The sequence below is a fragment of the Ischnura elegans genome, chromosome 3 (assembly GCF_921293095.1).
Source record: "Ischnura elegans chromosome 3, ioIscEleg1.1, whole genome shotgun sequence".
NCBI classification, from domain to species: domain Eukaryota; kingdom Metazoa; phylum Arthropoda; class Insecta; order Odonata; family Coenagrionidae; genus Ischnura; species Ischnura elegans.
The window spans coordinates 93676364-93698894 of NC_060248.1; the positions used below are offsets into that span (position 1 = coordinate 93676364).

Here is a 22531-nt window from a genome sequence, read left to right on the forward strand (position 1 = left end):
CTGCGATGCAACTTCAGCATAGACGGCAAAGCTATTTTGGTACTTGATGCAGTGTCAAGAATTAAGTTACTCGTTTCACACGGATATGAGCGTGGATTACTCACCTTTTATCTACTAGATAAAGAAAAAAGATCTGGTGAGGCCAAAGGGATTATTATTGAATTATTTTGATTTCCATGGAGCCTCAGTATTTAGAACAAAGATTTTTTTGGAGTTAATTATAATAATAGGGTTTTTATGAGTCTAATGAGTAGAAATGATAAATATTTTGATGTTGAGAGGATAAAAAAATTTTTACTTTTGCGCTGGTAAAAAAGATAAAAATGTTTTCTTGAAATAATACCAATCGACGCTCCAATGAAAACAGATATCTGAGATCTCTGATAATGGAGCACTGATAAGAGCACTGATAATCCTCTGAAAGAGCAGTTTCGAAAATTCCTCAGATTGCGAGAGATTTCTCGTGTCTAACAAGAAGTATTCTCGGAGTTCTTTGGAGTTTTCTAACTCAACAGTCCTCTTTAAGTCATCTTATAGTACAACCTCTGACGTTAAAGGTGCTTGAAAGGTAAGTGAAATTGCTTTATTCTTCGTACACTGAAATAGATCCTTAATCAGCAAAAAAGTGAATAAAAAATGTGTGGGTCAAACTCCAAAATTTTTACTCCTCTCTGAGAGTAATAAAAAGTACCACTAAAAAGAAACGTGTGACCACGTATATGATTGCAAAACAACTTTTTCATTTACAGTAGGGCACTGAGTGAAAGAAGTGAACGTTAAATAAAATATTGCCAGTGAAATCCTACGCCATACAGTGAACATAATCCTCCGGGTGATTCTGAGGTATTGACGTGATTCAATCGTATAAAATAAAACTGCTCTACAATCGCCCACCGAATGAAATCCGCTCATCTAACAGCACTAGCACTAGTAGTACTAGATGAGCGGATTTGATTTGGTGGGCGATTGTCGAGCGGTTGTGCAGTGGGGGTATCGAAAAATACACAAATGGAGTGAGATCGTTAGGTACGAAATTTTTGATTGTTGAATGCACAATTTGCGAATTTGCATTGTTTTGTGAGAATCAAGTGGTAAAAAAATAAAGAACATCCCAATTATATTAGAAGGAAGTGTTATAAAAATAAGCTCTTATAAAAATTTTTTTTATAAACCAGCCTTTATATTTAGATTACAGGGGATGAGCAACGTTTATATATGACACAAAGCAAAAAAACTCAGTGACCCCGAAAAACCAAAAGTGACGTATTAAAAAAGTCACTATATTTATTAAATTTTCAGTGAATGGTAAGCCCCCTATGTTTCAAAATGCCACCCCTATGCTTTTAAATGCCTACCCCTATGTTAAAAATGCCACCCCCCTATGTTAAAAATGTCACCCCGTACGTTTTATGTAACGGTAAAACAATATTCCAACATTTAAAAAACCTTACAATTGTTAATAAATATATGAAGATCATAATTAGCTAATTTTATGGTGGATAACTTTTACTGTGGTCGCAAAACACGAAAATCGACCATTTGGAACTTCTTAGATCAAAAACATGTTTTGGGGGGCTATAGGTTGACTGGGGGGTGGTTAAAGGGGGTTGGAGAGAAAAAGTTATATTTTCATGTATTGTCATCGGAAATGAAGAAGTGTGCAAAATTTCAGCGTTTTTGCTTCACAGGAAGTGAGTCAAATTTGAGTTACAAGATTTGTACCAGACAAACAGACAAACAAACAGACAAACAGACAGGTTGGTGAGTTGATATAAAGGCTGGAATAACCAGAGGTTTCCAGACTCGTCGCCGGCAATGTATTACACTTAATAGTACGCTTACACGATTAATAATTTAGGGCGTGACTTGGTGGAAATCCATAATCGTAGGAATAGAAGGAATAATAGCTATTGCTATTTCCACATGGTAAAGTGGGAAAAGGTTACACCATGTTTAAATAGCAAAGTTCCTTCCTATTCCTTCTATTCCTACTTAATAGCACTAACAACCGCAGTGAAATGCCATCTTTCCTGCATTTAAGCACAAATCTATGCAAAATCTCTTTGCCTACTCATCTTCACGAATAGAATTCAAGAATTCATGGAAACTATAAAACTACGGTAAACAAAATTGATTGGAATTTATGAAAGGATCTAACGTTGGTTGCGGCGTCAACATAAATCAGTCATTATTCTGGCTTACGGTACACTTACTTCTGTCACTCGGATTGGAAGTTTAAAATTTTCTGGCAAGGGTACGTATTAAGAGTGACGCCCTGACCTCAATAAAAGTACTTATCGCATTCAATACGACTCCGTCTAACGCCAAAGAAGCATTACATAAGAATATATCAGCGCAGACGCTCGCAATGAGAGCCCAAAAGATAGTGAAGTATCAAAATCATGGGTGTTAAAAAAAGATTGACCGTCCTACATATAATTCATGGTCAAGTTTTCATGGGCTCTCGATACTGGAAATGATTAGTGCTTTTGAAAGCTAACACAAAAATGTAAATGTGCACAGAATGATTTCTTTGAGGGAGTTCGCTAACACGTCGAAAAGTGGTGCGTCACACGAATCACCATTTTCCATTTCTTAAAATACCATTAGCTGTGGTGCGCTTAAAATTTCAGTGGATTCAAGGGTAAGAATTCGTACTGCCGCTACGAGATATCGTTCATTTTTAAGTTGATCCTGAAGAAGAGTAGACTAAAAATTGCGTTTTCATCCCATATTTATAGATAATTTCATACAGTTTCGACTGCAAAAGTTCAGATATCACGTAATAATATGTCAATTTCGTCCCTCCATCGTTGAATTTAAACAATATGCATTACTTCATTCGTGAATTAAAAGCTATATTAGTTACTAACATACTAACGGATACCTCGATAATTGTTTCTGCTGTTTCCTTAGAGTTCATCAAAAAGAAATGCGCTAACCAAAAATTAAAAATTGAACAAGAAATAAAGAAATGCGCCAATATTTTGTGTTCTGAATACTTATTTTATAAATGGAGTATTTCATTCAAAGTGTTTTCTTTAAAAAATAGAAGGCAATTTCTGCTGTAAGATAAGGGTCAAAGTGATGGGGACACGAGGCTAACTGGACCTCCTAGATATATAATATTATATAATTAAGTTTTAAAGGGCTCTTCAAAGCAAAGGGAGCACCTTCGCACAAAATAAGGAAAAGGCAGACGAGAATAATGTGACTCAAAATATGCGTTAGTCTAGAAATAAATAATGCACCATTCATCAGATGCTACATATGGAGTATGTTTCTCTATGGAAGCGAGGCTTGGACGTTGACAACAGCAGAAAAGTCAAGAGTGGAAGCATTCGAAATGTGGTGCTACCGATGAATGATGACGATAAAATGGATCGACCGAGTAAGTAATGAGAAACTCTTCTAAAAACAAAAACCTGAAGGAGAAGACAGGACAACTTAGTTAGTCACATAATGATATATGATGGCTTGATGAAGACAATCATTGAATGACAATGGATACGAAACCCTAGGGCGGGCTCGCCGGTTACACTCCTGGGCCGAGGTCTGAAGCGTTAGCTTATCACCTCTGCACCGCAGAAGGGGGAGGACTGGAAGGAACAAGGAAGGAGGCGCCGCCGCGATAGGAGCCCGACGACGCCTCCTGGGAGGGGATAGGGAAGGAAGGGAAGGGACGAGGAATCCCGCGCCGTCACAAAGGCGGGCGGGTCCTACTATTAGCGAAACCAAGCATAAGCAATTAATGTTCTAACGACCTTGGAGGATTATTCTATGATGAAGAATAATCCAACGATCAAATCGTTAGATAATCATTGAAGGACAGGTGGAAGGGAAGAAGGGCAAGGGCGGCCCCGAATGATTTACATGGAACAGGTTACAAAGTATATAAAAGAGATGGAATACGTCGCTATGAAACGGCTAGCGGATAGGAGAGAGGAATGGGGAGCTGCGTCAAACCAATCTTTTCAAACCAACTCTATGCAGATAATATATTCTATAAACGAATAATGTATTTTATTCACAGGTTAATGGAATTCTGAGAGGGGTGCCGCAGGGTTTGGGGGAGGATATTCTGCAGCAATGTCTTCCCACAAGGGCGAGCATCATCCCTCCAAAGGACCTCTCCGGTCTCTGCGGAGGATGCTCAGTCTCGACAGAATATTCCCATCTGCCCACGAGCAGGAGGAGGATATCGGCGGGTACAGGCATAAGGCCCAGCACGAAGTAGAGGAGGACGCCAAACCCAAGGTGGCCTCAGCTACCGTCCGGTTCGACACCCGGCGGAGGCAGAGCTGGAACCGGGATGTTGGAGGAGGTGGTGAGGAAGCTGGAGGAGGAAATGCAGAGGATATCCGGACCAAAATCTTGAGGCTCAAGTCGTACCCGCCCGTGAACGTGAAGGGAGGTCTGTAATATTGTATTTTTACTATGAACTTATGAGCACGTTTTTGTAATGTATCTCGAAAATTGCTGATACTTGCAATAAAATAGTTACTTTTTAAATAAATAAAAGATCGTAGCACCTTTCCACAAAATATTTTACTGTGTACAACGCGTATCGGCTCACAGAGCCATCATCTGGTACAACTGTGAGCCAAAAGGCGTTGTACGCAGTAAATATTTTGTGGAAAAGTGCTACGATATTTTATGAATTTAAATATGTCTAACTTACACCAATTGAAGCCAGAATCGGTTGAACTTATTCCAAATAGTTACTTTTATTCCTTGATCCGGATGAAAATTTTTCTCTTTTTCTTCGACGTTTCAAATGTTTGTATGTTCAAAAATGATTTTCGTATTTCCCTTTCTGATATTTTGTTTTATTTACATTACTTATTCCTTTTGTACGCTTTATTGTATTTATTTTTCACTAAAGATTACTCCATGATGATTATGGTGCTTCAAGGGCCAGAAAGGCTCGCTGTATTAAAGTTAATTGTATTCTATTGTAACTAGGAGACGATCCCGAGGTGTTAGAGAAAAGGGCACAAGGGGTCCCTAGCGGAATGCATCACCGCCATGGAGGTGAGCCAAGAATATTACCTTTCAATCCTAAGTTTCTCAAGAGAGTATTTTAGCTACCCTGGGTATTATTATTGTAATGCGATTCAGTATATTCATGAATAACACTCATTTAGCCCTAGTTAGTATAGTTCCTAATCCCCAACTCTCATAAATTTGATTTTTGAGGGCTCAAATTTGTTCATATCATCGTAAGTTTTATCTCGTTCCTCATCCCCTGATATAATAAAAATATGATTAATAAAGTGTATTGTATTGTATTTCAAGAAGGAGACGGTCCCGAGGTGCAGGAGAAAAGGGCGCAAGTGGCCGAGAGCGGAGTTCACCACCGGCATGGAGGTAGGTCACAAATATTTCCTTTTAACCTTTATGATTAAAGCACAAATGGTAATATCCACACTACTTTCTTTATCTCTTAACCGACCATGGTTAAAAACTTGGTGACATTTTCAAAATTTGAAATGACACTGAAATGAAATGACACATTTCCCTTGAAAATGACACCAAGTGTCGAAATCATGGTCGGTTAAGTGATAAATGAAATAGTGTGGATATTACCATTTGTGCTTTAATCATGGATATATCATTATTCCACAAAATTAAGCCGGAAACGATTTTATACGCTTTTAACCTTTAGTTTCCCAAGAGGGTATTTTAGCCACCCCGGATTGGACTGCGATTCAGAATAGTGAAGTAGAAACTTACGTGGTCCTTGGTAGTTGCTCCTAACTCCATAAAAATATGATTTTTTTAGGGCTCAAATTTGTTCAAATTCTCACAATAACACATTTTAAATCGTTCATCAACCACTACTCTTATAAAAATATGATTAATTAAGTGTATTTTTTTACTGCAACAAGGAGACGGTCCGGAAGCGCACGAGAAAAGGGGGCATACGGCAGAGAGCGGAGTACACCATCGGTATGCAGGTGAGCCACGAATATTTCCTTGACCGTTTAATTTCCAAATAGGGTATTTTATCTACCCTGGGTGTTGCTATTGAATTGTAATTCAGAATATTCATGGAGAACACTTATGTGGCCCCAGGTAGTTGTTCCTCAACCCTACTCTCAAATATACAATTTTTGAGGGTTCACATTTGTTTACATTTTTGAAATAATAAGTTTGAAATTATTCCTCACCCCTTACCCTTATAAAATATGATTTTTGAGGCCTGAATTTTTGTCGAATTCTTGGAATAATGAGTATTAAATTGTCCCTCACTCCCGACTCACCTTTTTAGGGCTCAAATGTTTCCGAATTCTCGAAATAACTAGTTTTTAATTAATGGTACAGTTAGACTACCCTACTTCTACGATGCGAATTTCAAGTAATGTTTATTTCAGTTGTCCATACTTTGTGTCTTTCTCATGGCAAAAAAGCAATCAATTTCGTTTTGTTCTTCGAAATACTGGTGGAGCGCATAAAGAGTACGTCTATATCAGTCAGGCGGTAGTGTATATGAATATATTTTCGGAGTGAGGGGAGTAAGATCAATGTAATATTACGTTGCGTGGTTTTAAATAAGCACGCTATGATATGTAATTGTTAAAAATATTAAAAACAAAAAAAGAAAATACGATAGTTATATCATTGGAAGTACTGCGATAGGTCTAAGTGGCTGGTAGTTGAAACGTTGACAATTTCGCTTATATTCATCGATTTGATGCTTAATTTGTAATCCACTATTGGTTCTCAGGTTATCGACCCTACTTGGTATCCAATTCATGGTAATACTATTACTTTATTGATTGGTAAATCATTTTCAAAGGAAATACTGCGCACTGATTCACAATAGATAGAGGGACCCAAAGTGTACAGCATACGTGCAGTTCTTCTTGAAAAAAATTAAATCACGACAGAATGCCTTCGTTATGACTTCCGTGCAACACCAAATTTATCCCATATTTACATTTTAACCGACAAATAGGACCCATACGAAAATTGAAAAAAATTCTAACATTAGGAATTATTGAAATTTCCGTCGGTCACTTTTGCCACTAGGGCAAAAGGTCCGCGTTTCTTATGTTTGCAGTTCATGCGCAGTTGCAAGAGCAGATTACAGCGTAAACTCGCGTCGTCTTTGCCATGTCAGTGAGTGTGTGCTCATTTATCGGGTCATAATTTCATCTTTTCTTTTAATAAACCTCGGAAAACACCAAACTACCGACTATAGCTTGTATACTTCAAAGGGCGCCATAATTCCTTTTAATGCACACCGGATTAGTTGAAGCGCCTTTCAGTGTGACTGAAGATTAACCGGAGAGTAAATTTATCTCACAGCTTAATGTCAAGCGTTTTGAATTTATCTCGTCGAAGAAAATTACAAACCCAATCAAACTCCGTCAGAAGGTGCATAAGATAACCAATTTCGTCTCATATCAAGTGAGTAACGCTTCGCTATAAGAGTGGTATAGCTGAAACTAAGACGCTGTCAGAAGTTGCTTCGAGAAAAGACGAGCAGTCCCATCGTCGAAACTTCTTTTAGGTGTGTGTTTAGTGTTTCCTTCGTCCAATTTGAATTCTGGCGACTTTTACGGCAGTGAGAGGGTTTCATCCTGCATTAAACGTGAGTTAAATTGACATTAAAGAGAAGACATTCGCCTGAAGCACAGAAAACAAAGAGATAAAAATTTCGTGTCCCCGGTATTCAGTCAGTTACGTACAAAAGGCTAACCCCTAGTCAAATATAAATATTCATCTCTTTATGAAATCGTTTCATGCTTGACGCGGTGGAAATACGGTATATCCATGACACTTTATAACAAACAAATGATCACTAAAAATGGCATAGAGTGTCGAAACCATGATCGGTAGTAGAGTAATATATAATATTCAAGTGAGGAAATTACCATATGTTGTTCATACTTAACCTCCCTTAAGCACCTGTTGTCCAGTGTAATTTTACTACCAAGATCACCTACTTGTTCCACCTTATCAGCTATGGATTCGTCAATTTTAACACAGTTTTTAGTGTCTTCCATATTTATTTCACTCCTATTATGATTCTTAAAAACTGATTGCCGGTATCGTTGTCTCTTGTGTCACTGCCATCGTACTACTTAACTTAACATTTTCTCCTCGCTGGTATTATTCATTCATTCTTAATTTAACGTTTATGAGCAAAGGATGAAAAGCCTTTCTATTATTTTCTTCATCAAAGCAAGGCTACACTTTTTGTTAGTTTCTACATATATAGTTATAAATTCATATCTGTTTTCTGCTACTTTTCATACTAATTTTTCTGACGCGATTTAAATTTCTCATCCTATCTTTATTAGTTTTCCGCCATACTCCCTTGATTCCAATATTTTAATATATTTTAAACTAGATTAATTGCGCCACGGTAACCTCAATTTGTACAGATCAATTAACGCTGGCTTCAATATTCCTTAAAATTATTGCTGATCATCTGATTGCTGACCTCATAAATATCCCCTTTTCTCAATTCAACCGCGGAAATAAATTACTCCTACTTTTATGAATTTAGGGAAGGAACGACATAGGGAAAAAAGGAGAAAAACTTTCTCAATCGTTATCTTATACCCAAATTAAATCGATGGCTATCGAAATTAAGCTGATACAACAGTATTATGTAACAATTTTTTCTTCCCATTTTAATTAAATTAGCTTATAGCTATCGAATACACTACCAAGAGGCAACCGAAGATAACCCAAGTGACAAATAAAATGCCTTTAACAAATCTTCCCTCATAATCGGTTAATTAATTCTTGATTGACTGCGTGAATGAGCTTATTTCAATGACGAGGCCACTTATATGTCGATTAGAACTAACAGTATGACAATGGTAGATATTTTAGACAGGAGTAGTCCCATTGGAATCGAAGTTGAGAGGTTTAATTATAGATTTGCAATAAGACACAATGATTGACTAAATTGATCTTCCGGTTCGGCGTAGAAGCAACTGGTATCATCCCAACGTCTGCACCGATTTCAACAAACGAAACATATATTTTATTAATGAAGTGAAAGGTAGTTCCAATTTCACGCAATTATTTATGCGTACGACGCGTTTCTGCTCACAGAACCATCGTCTGGTACAAGACATTGTAACACACGAGAAAATTATATTTATTTAAGGCCAAACCTTTGAGGAAGAGATGGATGAGGATTTGATAAGTTTGAGGAATAGGTGGGAAACAAACGTACTCCTTCCTCAAAAGTATAATGAGATGTTCCCATATAGTACAATGCCTTGTGCCAGATGTTGGCTCTGTAAGCCGAAACCAAGGAGGTTGTAAATATCTGGAGGCTGGAGGGGCACCACTGATTTCGAGTGTGGGGCAAAGTGTGACCGGTATAGGGGTGCTTGGGTAGGACAAGCCACGCCCACTTTGACCAAAACTGACAATCCCATAAGGGTCAATGCTAACTATTTGGTGAAATTTTTGGTCATAACTCGTTAATACATTAAAATAAACTAATGAACCCGCACTGTAACCCATTTTTTCTTCCTTCATTGGTAGGCATCGCGAAGTTATGACTCAAATATCTTTTCTCAGGGAAAATTTATTATCAATCACCACGGTTACGTTCTACAACCAGATCAGCTAAAAATATTTTACGAGTGTAAAATAGTCATGTACCTACAATTATACAGGTATTGAATTTTATAATAGCCAACGGAAATCTAACAAGCACAGTAATGAAGTATATTTTCAAGGATATCCCCACTAGTAAAGTGGTTAACAGGACACAAGAGTTTATAAATTAATAGGATAATAATAATGATAATAATAATAATAAAATGTCTTTATTCGGGCGAGGTTGAGACTAGGAAGTCCCCCCTTCCACCTAACCCCTCCATAGCGTCAATGCAAACATATTAAAAAATAATAGACAAACGTTTACAATAGAAAGGTTACACAATATACAATATTTGTGAAATGTCAAAAATATGAAAAACTGTACGTGAAAATTTTGTGGAAAAAAGATTTCTGTTTGTAGGAATAAACATGAGGATAAGGGTGCAGTATCTCCTTCAGCGAAAAAACCCACTGCAGGAAAACGCCCACACAAGAAGGGGGGCGTGAAAAACCTGCGAAAACCTACTGACAGTGAGTGAAAGCTAAAGTCGTGTTATTAGTAAACTTTCGCGTAAAACTAAAGAATCGCGTATGATGGAAAAAATCCCATGACAATCACCGGCGAAGTACTAATGATTATGGTTGCACTTTCACTTAATGCAGTTCATTTTCAGAACAAAACTTAGTCACCTCAAAATATCAGTCGGAGACTAAGTCCAAAAATGGTCAATCCAAGATGGCGTCACTTTGACCGCGTAAAAACCTCGGAAATAGCGCCGCGAGATATTTACAACCTCCTTGGCCGAAACGCGTCAAACGCATTACATAATTGTGGGAAAGTGTAGCTACCTTTCATTTCCATTTGTCAAACTCCCACTGTATCACGCCTGAATCGGTTGAGCTTATTAGCAGTGGCGCCGACTCCACGGGGTCTGAGGGGGCCCGAGCACCCTCTAAAATTGGTTATGGGTGTGACGAAAAAATGTGTCAGGCTTGTCGATTTTCCCCGGAGTGCGAGATTCGAGTTATCAAGGTTCTAATGTTGATCATATGACTTTTCTATAATGCTTAAAAAACTAAAAACTCACTACTTATAAAATTTCCTGGGGCAAGATCCCCGGTTTGCCGCCCCCCCCAATATTTTTTGTGAGTCGGCACCCCTACTTATTAGTAGTATTTTCTTACTGCCGGCAGGATCGACGGCTCGCCGCACCATGAGCGAGGCTCCCGCGGGGAAGCCGCGGAGGCCGCAGTCCCTGCATTCGGCAGCCCCCAAGGGTACGGCAAGCTCCCCCGACCCCGCCTCCCGCACCTCCAGCTCAGAGAAGAGGGTGGAGGAGCTGCTGGAATGCGCCGTGTGCCTCGAGAGGCTCAAAGAGCCACGCACGCTGCCATGCGACCACACCTTCTGCCTCAACTGCCTCAAGACTCAGGTGAGATGAGCACAGGGATGAAAAAATCGATTTCGATTATAATCGGAAATCAAATTTTTACATTCAAAGATCGAGGAAAGATGAAATTCGAGTCATGATCTTCGATTTTCGATCCAAACTCGATTTTTCAACACCGATCTTGACCATTACGTTCAATCTCAGCAGCGTCAATATCTGCCTATGGTGTCAGCTTAATTATCGGTCATTCGTTCCGAATGAAAAACCATTATTTAAGGCCGGTAACATTGATAAGGCACGCCGGCGATCATCGAGAAAGCATCTCGATCAGTTTATCTTTTTCAAAAATTTTAGAGTACCTGAATAATTTCATGTGGTGAACCCAAAATTTTAACGTTTGTGCATTGGTAAATTTTTACAACCAATAGTTCAATCATGCATTCTGTGTAGATTTTTCGAACGAATAATTTACAAATTTTTTTAAGAACTATGTTTTTTTCAGAAAAGAACAGTCAATTATTTCAATGAATCGATCTTTTGGTCCAAATTTCGATTTTTGTTGAAAAATCGAGCTTTTGATTTCGATTAAACATCTATTGTTCGAAAAATCGTTTTTGAGTGTTATATTTCCATCACTAATAAGGATCAACCTGTAACCTAAGATTAATTGCAAAATCAGGGACATATTAAATGGAAATACACGAGTATCGAGCCCGTTTTACCCCCCGATCGAGCCCCCCCCACGTTTTACTGGGAAATTCACGCAATCATTAACCCCAGAGTTAGTGCATTACTCGCCTCGATGCCACCGCGAAGACAGCGATATCAGGTAGAAATTGATCGTGAACCGAAATTGATATAATAAACTAGAACGCTGGAGATTACTATACAGTAGTGATGGGTCGATCATGAACGATTCGATCAAAAAGATTGAATCACTAGGTGAATCAAATGACTCATGATTCATTTCGTTAAACAAGTCGATCATCAATCATCAATCACTCCGACTTCCGGTTTCATATCAATCATCCCGGTTTCCGGTTTATTTCAAAATTTGCAACGATCGATGCTTGATCTCTTTTCGACAGGGCAGAAATAGTTGTAAGAAAATTAAATACTAAGTTATAAAGAACTGAATACTTGTGTAATCTTTTTCTTATTTGCTTTCCAGCAGTTATCAGTATTAATAACACAAATATACGTAAAAGGAAAATATTAAGATGACTCTTGTAGGAGAACGTTAAGAAGTAGAAGTTAAAGCTGTTAACATTTTATTGTACCGTTCATAAAATTATCCTGCAGATCAGATATAAGCATAGTGTGTGGTGTATTTTGTGTTATATTTTGAGATAAATAGTTAGAAATTATTCTATTAGTGTTAAGAAACTGTAGCAGTTTTGCCTTCCCAAATATTTTCATGACACTACTTCCTTCATTTTTGCAATCTAATTTACTCTTCTAAGAATTCACAATCAAAATAGTATATGAAATGATAATATGGACAGCAATCAGCGTTACCAATGCTCTTCGCAGATGAGGTAGTATTTATTCGATTATTCAAAGTGAATTATTACATCCATTGATTGAGTCTTTTCGATCTTGACTCCTTTTGAGTCTTTTCGATCATGATTCCTTTGAGTCTTTTCGATCTTGATTCCTTTTGAGTCTTTTCGGTCATGATTCCTTTGAGTCTTTTCGATCTTGATTCCTTTGAGTCTTTTCGATCATAATGATTGAATCAATTGATTGAATCATTTATGTGACTCGAGTCAAAATGATTGAATCACTAAAATGATCGACTTTGCCCATCACTACTATACAGCAACAAAAATCTGAGGCAACAATTTGAACCACTTGACGGCGGGGAAATGCCGGTACTGTAATTGGAATGAAAAATTAGTGCATTATAACATTTAAAAACAGTTTCAAATTAAAGTTTGATCAACCTCAATTATTGGTGAATCGAAAATTGCATGGAAATAAAATGTTCGCTCGAAATAACCTCATTGCAACATCAAAAATAATGTTTTTGACGGAATCAGCCGATTAAAAGCAGTCCCTGTCTTATCATGTACCCTTAACCGATCCACTACGAAAATGCACAATCTTTTACGACAGCATCGCAAGGGCTTATTTACATTCTATCAGAGAAAAAATGTCAATGGATATTTAAATGTTTCAGACAGAACTACCCTACGGATGAATCATAGCTGAAACTTATAAAATGGAAACGAGAGCGCGAGTAAGCGCCAATATTTTATCTGTGAGCCATGACGTTAGATAAAACGTATCTTTAATTGGAGTTTACCCATCTTATCTTGCAGTGTTGTGACATGTGTATCTCGGAAGCATGCAATAGGAATCTTTTGCTTGTTTTTCGTCCTGCATATCAACCAATGAAACAGCTAGACGGTATATGATTCTTAAGGATATTACATTTTCTGTTATAGGTGAGACAATTGGTCAGTTTTCTGTAATAATATTTCGATTTTTCGTGCCATAAATGGATATGGAATATTTCCTAATTTTTAGATGGTAATCTTGTTTCCCTGTATAAGATACGTTTGCAACAAACGCCAAGTTTAGCATCGACAACAGTAGTACGGCATAAGATTGGTAAATCACAAAATAACTTTGATGTCTGCAGCCCTTTGCGACTTAGCTCATTTATTTCAATCCCTAACATGAATCTAGTGATGCGTTTTCATTTTCACCAGAAAAATTTATGACCGTTAATTGTCACTCAAGTATTTGTGGATTTAAATTTGAAAAAAATACATTACTCTCTGGTACCTGACAATTGCCACGTATTTTCCATTTCAAATTTGCTTTAATTTTAACACTTTCATTCAGTGACATCATGGCAAAATCAGCAGTGCCGGAGCGCACTTTCCATTACTTTTTTTAGAAGTGAAATATTACTCTGTGTGTTTTTTTTATTAAAAGTTATTATTTACATTTTATTACAATTTTTTGTTTTGGTTACAAATTATATAGACATATTAGAAATTTTGAGGAACCAAAATTGGTAAAAATGTTATTTGACTGTTATGCCTTATGTTAACCAGTGCCGGAACGGCGTTCCGGCACCATAACACCACTGCTTTTATTATGATTCGAACCATACCTTAATTTTTATTCAGTATGAAAAATGGAGATGAGATCAAAGAATGGACACCAAATCCCGATGGTGCTCTTGTGGTACATTAAGAGGAAGGAGTTCGTTTGTCTTTCCTGAATTTCTTCTTTAATTATCAAAATACTTCAGAATATTGCATTGTACATTGCTGCTCTGTTTTTTGATGAAATTGATCGATTATACAATTTTATATAAATCAAAAAAGAATAAAAATAATATTGCAATATTTAAATATTTTTTATAAAAAACACGTTTTTCTCGCGAACTGAAAGAAATAAAATAAATTTTCCACGAGCCTGACAGAGTCTCTGAATAAATTGCATCCGGCACAACGAAAAGCGTAGGGCGCATGTTCCACCATAAAGGCCGTTTTTCACGGGGCACGGAATTGCGCAGGTTAGAGCTGCATTAATTTCTAAAATGGCGTGGAATTGCGCGAATGCATGAACGAAATTAGAACAGGGGCTATTTATCCCTCTCGCATCCACGCATTCTCGCATGTGTTCTAGATATTCACCGCTTTACACGACGCAATTTCGATTGCGCCTTCGCACGTAAGTCAGATTGCGCAATTCCGTTTACCGTATAAAACGGCCTTAAAATTCAATTCATGCTCAACATCATTTATATGTAGTTATAGTAGTGCATGCGCCCAACGTTTATCGCTGTATATAAATCAATTTCTTTAGAGACACTGTCAGGCTCATAGAAACTTTATATCATTCTTATTAGTTATTGAAAAAAGCATTTTTTGTTCCATACTAATCTATTTTTATATTACAATACTGATTTAGATGGTCAGATTGTTGAGGACAATGTCAATCACTAGAAAAAGGCCTCAGAATCATTAGAAAATCGCTTCAAAGACACTTTTCTAAAGCATTTAAGTGCATACAATTTTGTCCCCGACTTCGTTGGTTACATATCACACATAGAACGTCCTAATCTTCGCTGAGTGTCGCTCAGACGAGAGAGGTGGAAGAAAGAACGCCGCCAGTGTTGGGCCGAGGAATTTTTCAAGGACGGGACAATCAACGGATCCCATCGCCGCTGATTGCTTTCATCGCGTCCGCTGCGAAGCAACACCAGAGGGACCCGCTATCAAGTGCGCGTCGCTCATGTACCGAGTCAGGATCCACATTAGGGACCCCGGACCCTCCAGAGCCCAAAATGGGCCCTAAATTATTACAAGTACCGAGAGAGGTAGAACGTAGGGAGCCTGGGACAAGTGATATGTGTCGGGGGAAGAGCATTCAACGATATTCCCCAAGGCTCTTTCCATGGCCGTTTTATTTGTCACAGATTTTCATCTGACGAATGAATCGGAATTGCTTCATTTTTTTGACGAGGAATGGCGGTGGAGGGGAATACAAATTTATGTTTCCTCTAAAATTTCGGGACCCGAAAGAATACAAGGGTGATCGAGTAAGTGCGCAAGCAATAGGGTAGTTTCCTTCATCAAAGAAAACGAAAGGCTTTGATTACGATTCGCTACCCACCATTAGTGTATTCATAAATACAAATTATTTGATTTTATAAATCCCAGTTTAGACGAATAGCAATGGTCAATTTTAACTGCATTTGAAAAAGGCCAGATTGGCACCTATGCGATGCCACTCCACGTGACGTCACAGGGACCTAGTTTCTATACGAGTAGATTGGAGTTTTATTTCGTCTGAGATTACCAATGCATGCACGAGGCACAGAGCTTGGGGAAAAATCTCTTAATAATCACCTTTTATAACTGCCTATGGTCGGAAAGTTTCCTTCGTTCGATAATATATTAATAATCCTTATTTAAGCCAAGCACTACCTTCTAGCAGGGTACTCCGCTACCTGCCAGCAGCCTCAATCAGAGCGGCGCACACATTTCGCCCCAAGTTCACCTCACACGGCGGCAGCGGGAACCAGACTGACGTCACACGGGTTTTTCCCAACATTCATTATTAGCCCTCGCGTTTTCACGCGCTTGAAAATTTTCACTTTTCATTTAATCGCGAAAAATAGATATCGTCATTTAAAAATCTAAAAGCGTGAAATGCGTACTCCAGGAGTAATAATCTTTCGATTTCGGCTATGAAAAATAATAGGAAACCGCCCTATTGATCAGTTGAATAATTGCATGAATACTCAAGCGAATGCAATGTGAGGCCTTTAGGTACCGCAATAAATACTTGGAAGAATACTGGAAATATGAATAGATGAATATGCACACACAATAGCATGAGTGGTACAATTATTACCTACGAGTGGTGTACTTTGTATTCGCCAGGATATTCATGTATCCATCCTAGCATTCATGTATTTACAGGTGCACATTAATGTTCCATGTATTCATCTGGGTAGTTAATTATTTATCCAAGTACTAATAAGTCATCGGTTTACTAAATTATTCGCATGCGTATTCAAATATCCTCAAAAATTTGGCGTACACCACTGCTGACGTATTTACTATCCATCTCGAAAGTTCAGGTTAAAAATGAAGCAGTAGCAAGATTCTCCTCAGTAAAGGCCGTTTTACACGGGGCACGGAATTGCGTAGGTTAGAGCTGCATTAATTTCTTAAATGGCGTGGAATTGCGCGAATGCATGAACGAAATTAGAACAGGGGCTATTTTGCCATCTCGCATCCACGCATTCTCGCATGTGTTCTAGCAATTCACCGCTTTACACGACGCAATTTTGATTGCGTCTTCGCCATCAAAATTGCGTCGTGTAATTGCGTCAAAAAAACGTACGTCAGATTGCGCAATTCCGTGTACCGTGTAAAAGGGCCTTAAGACTATGCGTACTTGAATGCACCATGCACGAAAACTGTACTGCCGAGGAATCATTTTTTCAAAATAACAGTTTTTCCCTTTGCTGATCACTCTTTATTTTACTTTTCAGACCACTTTCATTTCTTTGTCTAATCTCTTTTAAGAAGTCTATAAAAATCCTACTCATCACTTATAAGCTAACAAAATAGAAAACAATTGAATCATAATTAATTCATACAAATTTGAAGACAATAAATAGTTTCATTTCAAAGAAGAATAAGATTGATTAGTAACACATTCCTTTTTTTTTAGAGAAAGTAAATTCTCGTTTTAAGGTTTTCGCAGCGATTAGATGCACTATTATAATTAATTTTCGGGAATACGTCTGCGTGCTTAATATGTTGATAGGTGTTTATATTTTCATTCTCCTGACGACGTTCCCAGTAAGTGGAACGAAACGTTGAGTTAAATATTAAGCACGCAGACGTATTCCCGAAAATGAATTATAATAGTGCAAAGTAAATTCTCTTTTCCTAAGAACACCCCTAAAGATTGTACTCTGTCTGTCAAAAGGGCTAGGACGTAATTAACAGCATACCCTCGGCGCCAATCACCTCATTTAGGCTGGAGTCGAAGTCGGATTTATGTCTTCATTTTAACCTGGCTTTATTTCCTCTTTGCCTTCTTCAGCAGCATATCTTCTGAATAAAATTAGCGCAACGTCTATCTCCTGATTAGATATTTAAGCAATCGTGCGGCAGCTTTTGGTTTTCCTCTTTGGTGTGCGAGGTCTCACCAAAGCGTTATAGCTTGTATAAGAGATTATTTTCTGATAGAATCGGTCCGTTTGTCTCAAAGAGAAAACATCGTCACAACTCGACCGATATTTTTTTCAAGATGCAATACTCGAATCAAGCTTATCCCATCATCTTGAAAATTTCCAACCATGTAAAATAGTGCCTTTCGGAAATTACCGGTGTATGACATTTGACCTCTGTATTTTCTATTATGTAAATATTTTATATTTGAGATACAGGCACATCACTGCATTAGTTCAACAAGGTTTTTACTGACACTTTCCCGGAATGATTTATGTGTTTAAACTCCTATTTAAATCGAACTATTCCAATTTTTCCTGGTAAATAATTTTCTTGAATTCTTCTCGGGCTCTACACCACGTTAATTCAGTCGTATTGGCCGACGTTTAGGAAAACGACATGTCTTCCAAGGCGCGTTGATGTCTAGGACATTCAGACACTAACACGCCTTGAGAATGGAAGACAGGTCGTTTTTCGAATCGTTGACTTTATTGTGTAAAAAAACATATCTGCATGACACCAAAATCATTTATCTTAAAACTAACGTGCTTTTAAATAGAACTTTGTCAAAACGATGCAGCAAAATGTTGTTCAACCAATGTAAACTGTACATAATTGCCCTAAATATTTCTACATGGTAAAAAATGTTTTAAATGGGTAATTCATCGGCAGGCCAGAAGAAAAGGAAGAAAGTATAGCGGAAATGACTTATAATTTTAAAAAATTACAAATTAATTCACGTATCTAAGAGTAACCTCAACACATGGCAACAAGGAGGAGATAGAACTTTTGAAAAGAACGACAGCAACAAAGAGATCGTATTGGAGACCAATTAAGCTTTTTAAAAGTAAACCTATATCGAGAGGCACTAAAATACGAATGTAAAAAAATAGTAATGTTTGGACCCGTACGAATAAGTCACAAAAGAAACTCATAACATTTGAAAATAAAGTATTAAGATGAGCATTTGGGTTGACCCTAGACGGAGAAAAATAGCGAATAAACGACTATACGCCGTATAGTATACGGTCTTATGCTAAAGTATTTTACTGACATCATAAAGTCAGATTTATAACATTTAGATTGCTAGTTATCATTTCTACATACTTTAGGAAAGGTACATTTTTTATTGAAACAGAGAAATAAGAGAGCTTTACCACGGGCAAGACGTTTTAGTAGTAGTTAAAGAGCAAGAGATTAAGATGGCTGGACCATGTGCAGAGGAGGGGTTAAAATCCAATGTTAAAGACAGCATGGGAAGGAAAGCAGTAGGTACACCAAGATTGAGTTGGAAAGGACAAGTACGGGAGGATATGAGAAATATGGGAGCAGAATTGGAAAAGACAGAGGAAAGGGTGGCTTGAAGACGGCGAGGCCAAAGACCTTCGTTTTCAATGGCCCCAGGATTAAAAGGAAGAGTACGTTATTCGTCAAAAAAAAAGACAAAAGTGGTCGAGATGGGGTGATGCGTTCTTCCCAAGCAAAGATGAAGCGGTCGCGTGAGAGACGGCCCGAAGCATTGTTATCAGGAAAAAAATGTCTGCTTGTCTTATCGCTTTTGAGTTTTTTTTTACCTTGGATTGCCCGTTTTGAGTATCTATTTCTGACAAGCTCGGACTTCGACCCCAGCAATCTCAGAGAAGACGAAAATTTTTAAAATTTTGGCGGTGCGCTGGAGAAAACGAGACCATGTAGTTACTCCATAAATGCACTCATTTGAGCCACAGGGATATTATGCCTCAAATAGAAACAAATAATTTTTTCAAGCAAAACTCAACGCGCAAAAGCCTCCATCAAGACAATAAATTATTTTTAACAGGATAAACTAGCTTACATGAAGCTTACCACCACATGGTTAGAGTCTGATCATTTCTTCAGGAACGAAACCTATGTCCCGTGCTTTGTATGAATGATAGATTCTGAGATGGGACTCTGAGATTGCTAGGGTCGAAGATTCTGCGAGTGATCAAAATTTTAAAACTCTCATTTCACTTCAGTGATTTCTTAGTTGCTACTCTTTTCCCTGAGTTCCCTAGAACTACTTTTATCCGCCATTTACAAATAATTATATTCATATAGTGTGATCCATCAAGAAAGTAACCTGTAAGTAAATATTTGAAATTTAGCGAGCTACGATCAAATTTTTAAGAGTAGTATTTTTTCTTCCAAAAATACCTGTTCCCTGCGGAAAGCTACTAGGTTTGTTCCTTCATGCCATCGTGGTATAAGCTCATACTCTGTTATCTAGATATTTTAATCACAGGTGCAGCCCATCACCTATTGGGCGCCAATGACATCAACTTTAGGTAACCTCCATAAATCATTGCATAAAATGGGGAGGAGTGAATTTTAAACCCTTCTCTCGCATTATAACACCCCAAAATTACAATTGAAGAGTAATTCAATTCATGCTGCTAGACTCACAAAGATAATAATCTGAAAGTACGTATTTTTAATTTTAAGTTAACTATCATCGGATATGGGGCTAATGTGTAAAGTAATTTTCTAAATTAAATCAGAAAATAAACCTAGAATATCCTAGAAAGATATGAAATAGAAAAAACATTATAAATGAGTAAAATACATCGGTTAGTTATGTATAGGATTGTAATATAGCTGGTTAGGTTATATTTTCATTCACCCATCATGTCTGAGGTGTGTAGATTTCCACCAATGATACGAGCGACGAAGTCAAAGGAAAATCGAGAATGGCAGAGTCACTGGGTGACATTGTGTTCAGTCCCTCCTTGATCCCTCGAGACCGAAGCAAACTGCTAGCGAAGTTAACTGCCGGGAAATGATATAATGACTTCAAGGTTACTCGTCGAGAAATATCACGCCTTGCATTTGGTACCACAGCCAACCAGCTTCTGGGATAGTTCATTAAAGAAGTCTCTTTATTAGACCGTGCATTCATCGTTGTAATTTATATATTTTGTTGGGATTGAAATATTTATTCTCAAAGGAAAAGCAGAGAATATTAATTAATTTTTGATTAGTACGTGACTTGAATGGGAAAATGACACATACCTATAATTTAGACAGCAACATATTTAAAGTGTTTTTATTCCCTTACATTAAGTTCGGAAATTCCAAAAAATATGAACTACCCAGACCAGAGCTCAAAATTGGACACTCTGATTCGCCTTGGGCTTGTATTTGATCCGCTCAAAGTATACTGATCGAGGAAAAACTCTTAACGAAGACTAAACTTCATCTTTCACAATTTTCAAGTAACTAAGAAAACGAATTCCAAAAGTCCCAGATCGGGTTCTCGCTTCAAGTATCTTCAGCAGCTAAAACACAACCTAACTATCATCAAATGTGGGACCAATGTGTAAAGTCCTTTTCTGAATTAAATCAGAAAATAAACCAAAAGGAGCCCAGAAAGATATGAAAATATGAGCCCTAAGTTCGAGTTCTGGTCAAGGTAAACCATTATCGATTAAAGGGAATTCAGTGACGCCGAATCTTCGAGGGGTGGGATTAAGGGCATGGACCTATCCATGGTGAACTCTCATGTTAATAAGCTCGGAATGGGATGGACTCTAAATAAGAATAAGAAGTTTCCCAACCCACCCATTTGGATAAAGCCTCACCAAATACCTTTCGTCCTGTTTGCAATCTTTGGAAATTCTTTACGACCTTATAACATGAATTATTAGATTATACGTAGCACACCCTTTGGCCTAGTGGAAAAAATTAAATTAGCTTAATTTTCGTACGAACTACTATAAACAATGAAAATACACCGTCTTAGGCTATAAGTAATTTTTCAAGGATGAAAGCCAAAGAGACGTTTCGACGAGAGTAAATAAACTAGTCGAAAAAATATAACCTTTTAAACTTCTCCATTGAATGCTATCTACAACAGAGAAGTCACAGCTACCGTGACCAATGAAGCAATCATCGGCTATTTACTTGGTTTAAATCTTGCACAATTTTCATTTTTCTTCAAACGATCACATTGTGCTGTAACTTGCATTTTCATGATGGCGAGATTCCCTCAACTCCGAGTACTTACCATGCCCCGTGAGGAAATGAGATGAAAAACCTCTTATTCTACAGGCTTGCACTTTTAAAAGACTCATCATTAACGCAAGAATTTTAGTGAATTGCTGTAAGAAAACTGTTCTGAGGTTTTATTTGAGCATAGACTGCGTATTGAGAGTGAAAAATTTAATACCTCAGATATTTCAATATTTTCAAGCACTATTTTCAAATGTTTTAAATGAAATGAGACAAAAACGGCCCCGCCAAACTCTACCTAATCCGCAGATTCAATACACGTTATTATTCTTCACTTTATTGTGTCTGGAGAGGATAAGGTAACTTATTTCGGGCCCTCAGTACGTTAAGAATTATAACATCTATTGAGGTAGTGAACATTTTACAGAAAGTTAAAAAAGTACTTGAAAAGACATTTGTATAATATCAAAAGATATTTGTGCATCTAATTTGAAAACTTCTTCATGTTTGGAGAAGAGGAATATATGTTAACCTTTAAAAATAAATTTATGGAGATATGGCCACAAGGCTGTTGCGAGCGGTGATGGGGAAAAGGTTCAGAAACTCCTTAAAGATTCCGGGTACACAATCTTAATGGCAGATGAAGATTAAGAACCCCCAACAGGAGAAATGCCCCAATTGAATACCTTCCCCCAGAGGTCACCTCCAAATAAAACCATTTTACCATATGTACTGGCTGTAACCTAATGCATTCCTGATCTGCATTCAGATTATCGAGATTTTCCAGGATTGACGATGTACAGAATTTCCACGCATCACTCCGGCAGCCCGGCCTTTCTTCGCAAAGCATTGCCTTTTTTAAACTTATCTTGCAGT

General features: G+C 37.6%; 1 protein-coding gene across 1 annotated transcript in view; it reads left to right on the forward strand.

Moving 5' to 3' along the window:
• Positions 1–447: 447 nt before the first annotated feature.
• The window catches only part of LOC124155218 (E3 ubiquitin-protein ligase TRIM32-like), a 35207-nt gene continuing 13123 nt past the window's right edge, over positions 448–22531 (forward strand). Inside the window, exons 1-6 of the mRNA XM_046528933.1 lie at positions 448–568; positions 4034–4414; positions 4966–5034; positions 5299–5370; positions 5892–5960; positions 10774–11012. Of these exons, the coding sequence (XP_046384889.1) occupies positions 4090–4414; positions 4966–5034; positions 5299–5370; positions 5892–5960; positions 10774–11012 (774 nt within the window). The 5' untranslated portion in view covers positions 448–568; positions 4034–4089. The remainder of the gene's footprint in view (positions 569–4033; positions 4415–4965; positions 5035–5298; positions 5371–5891; positions 5961–10773; positions 11013–22531) is intronic.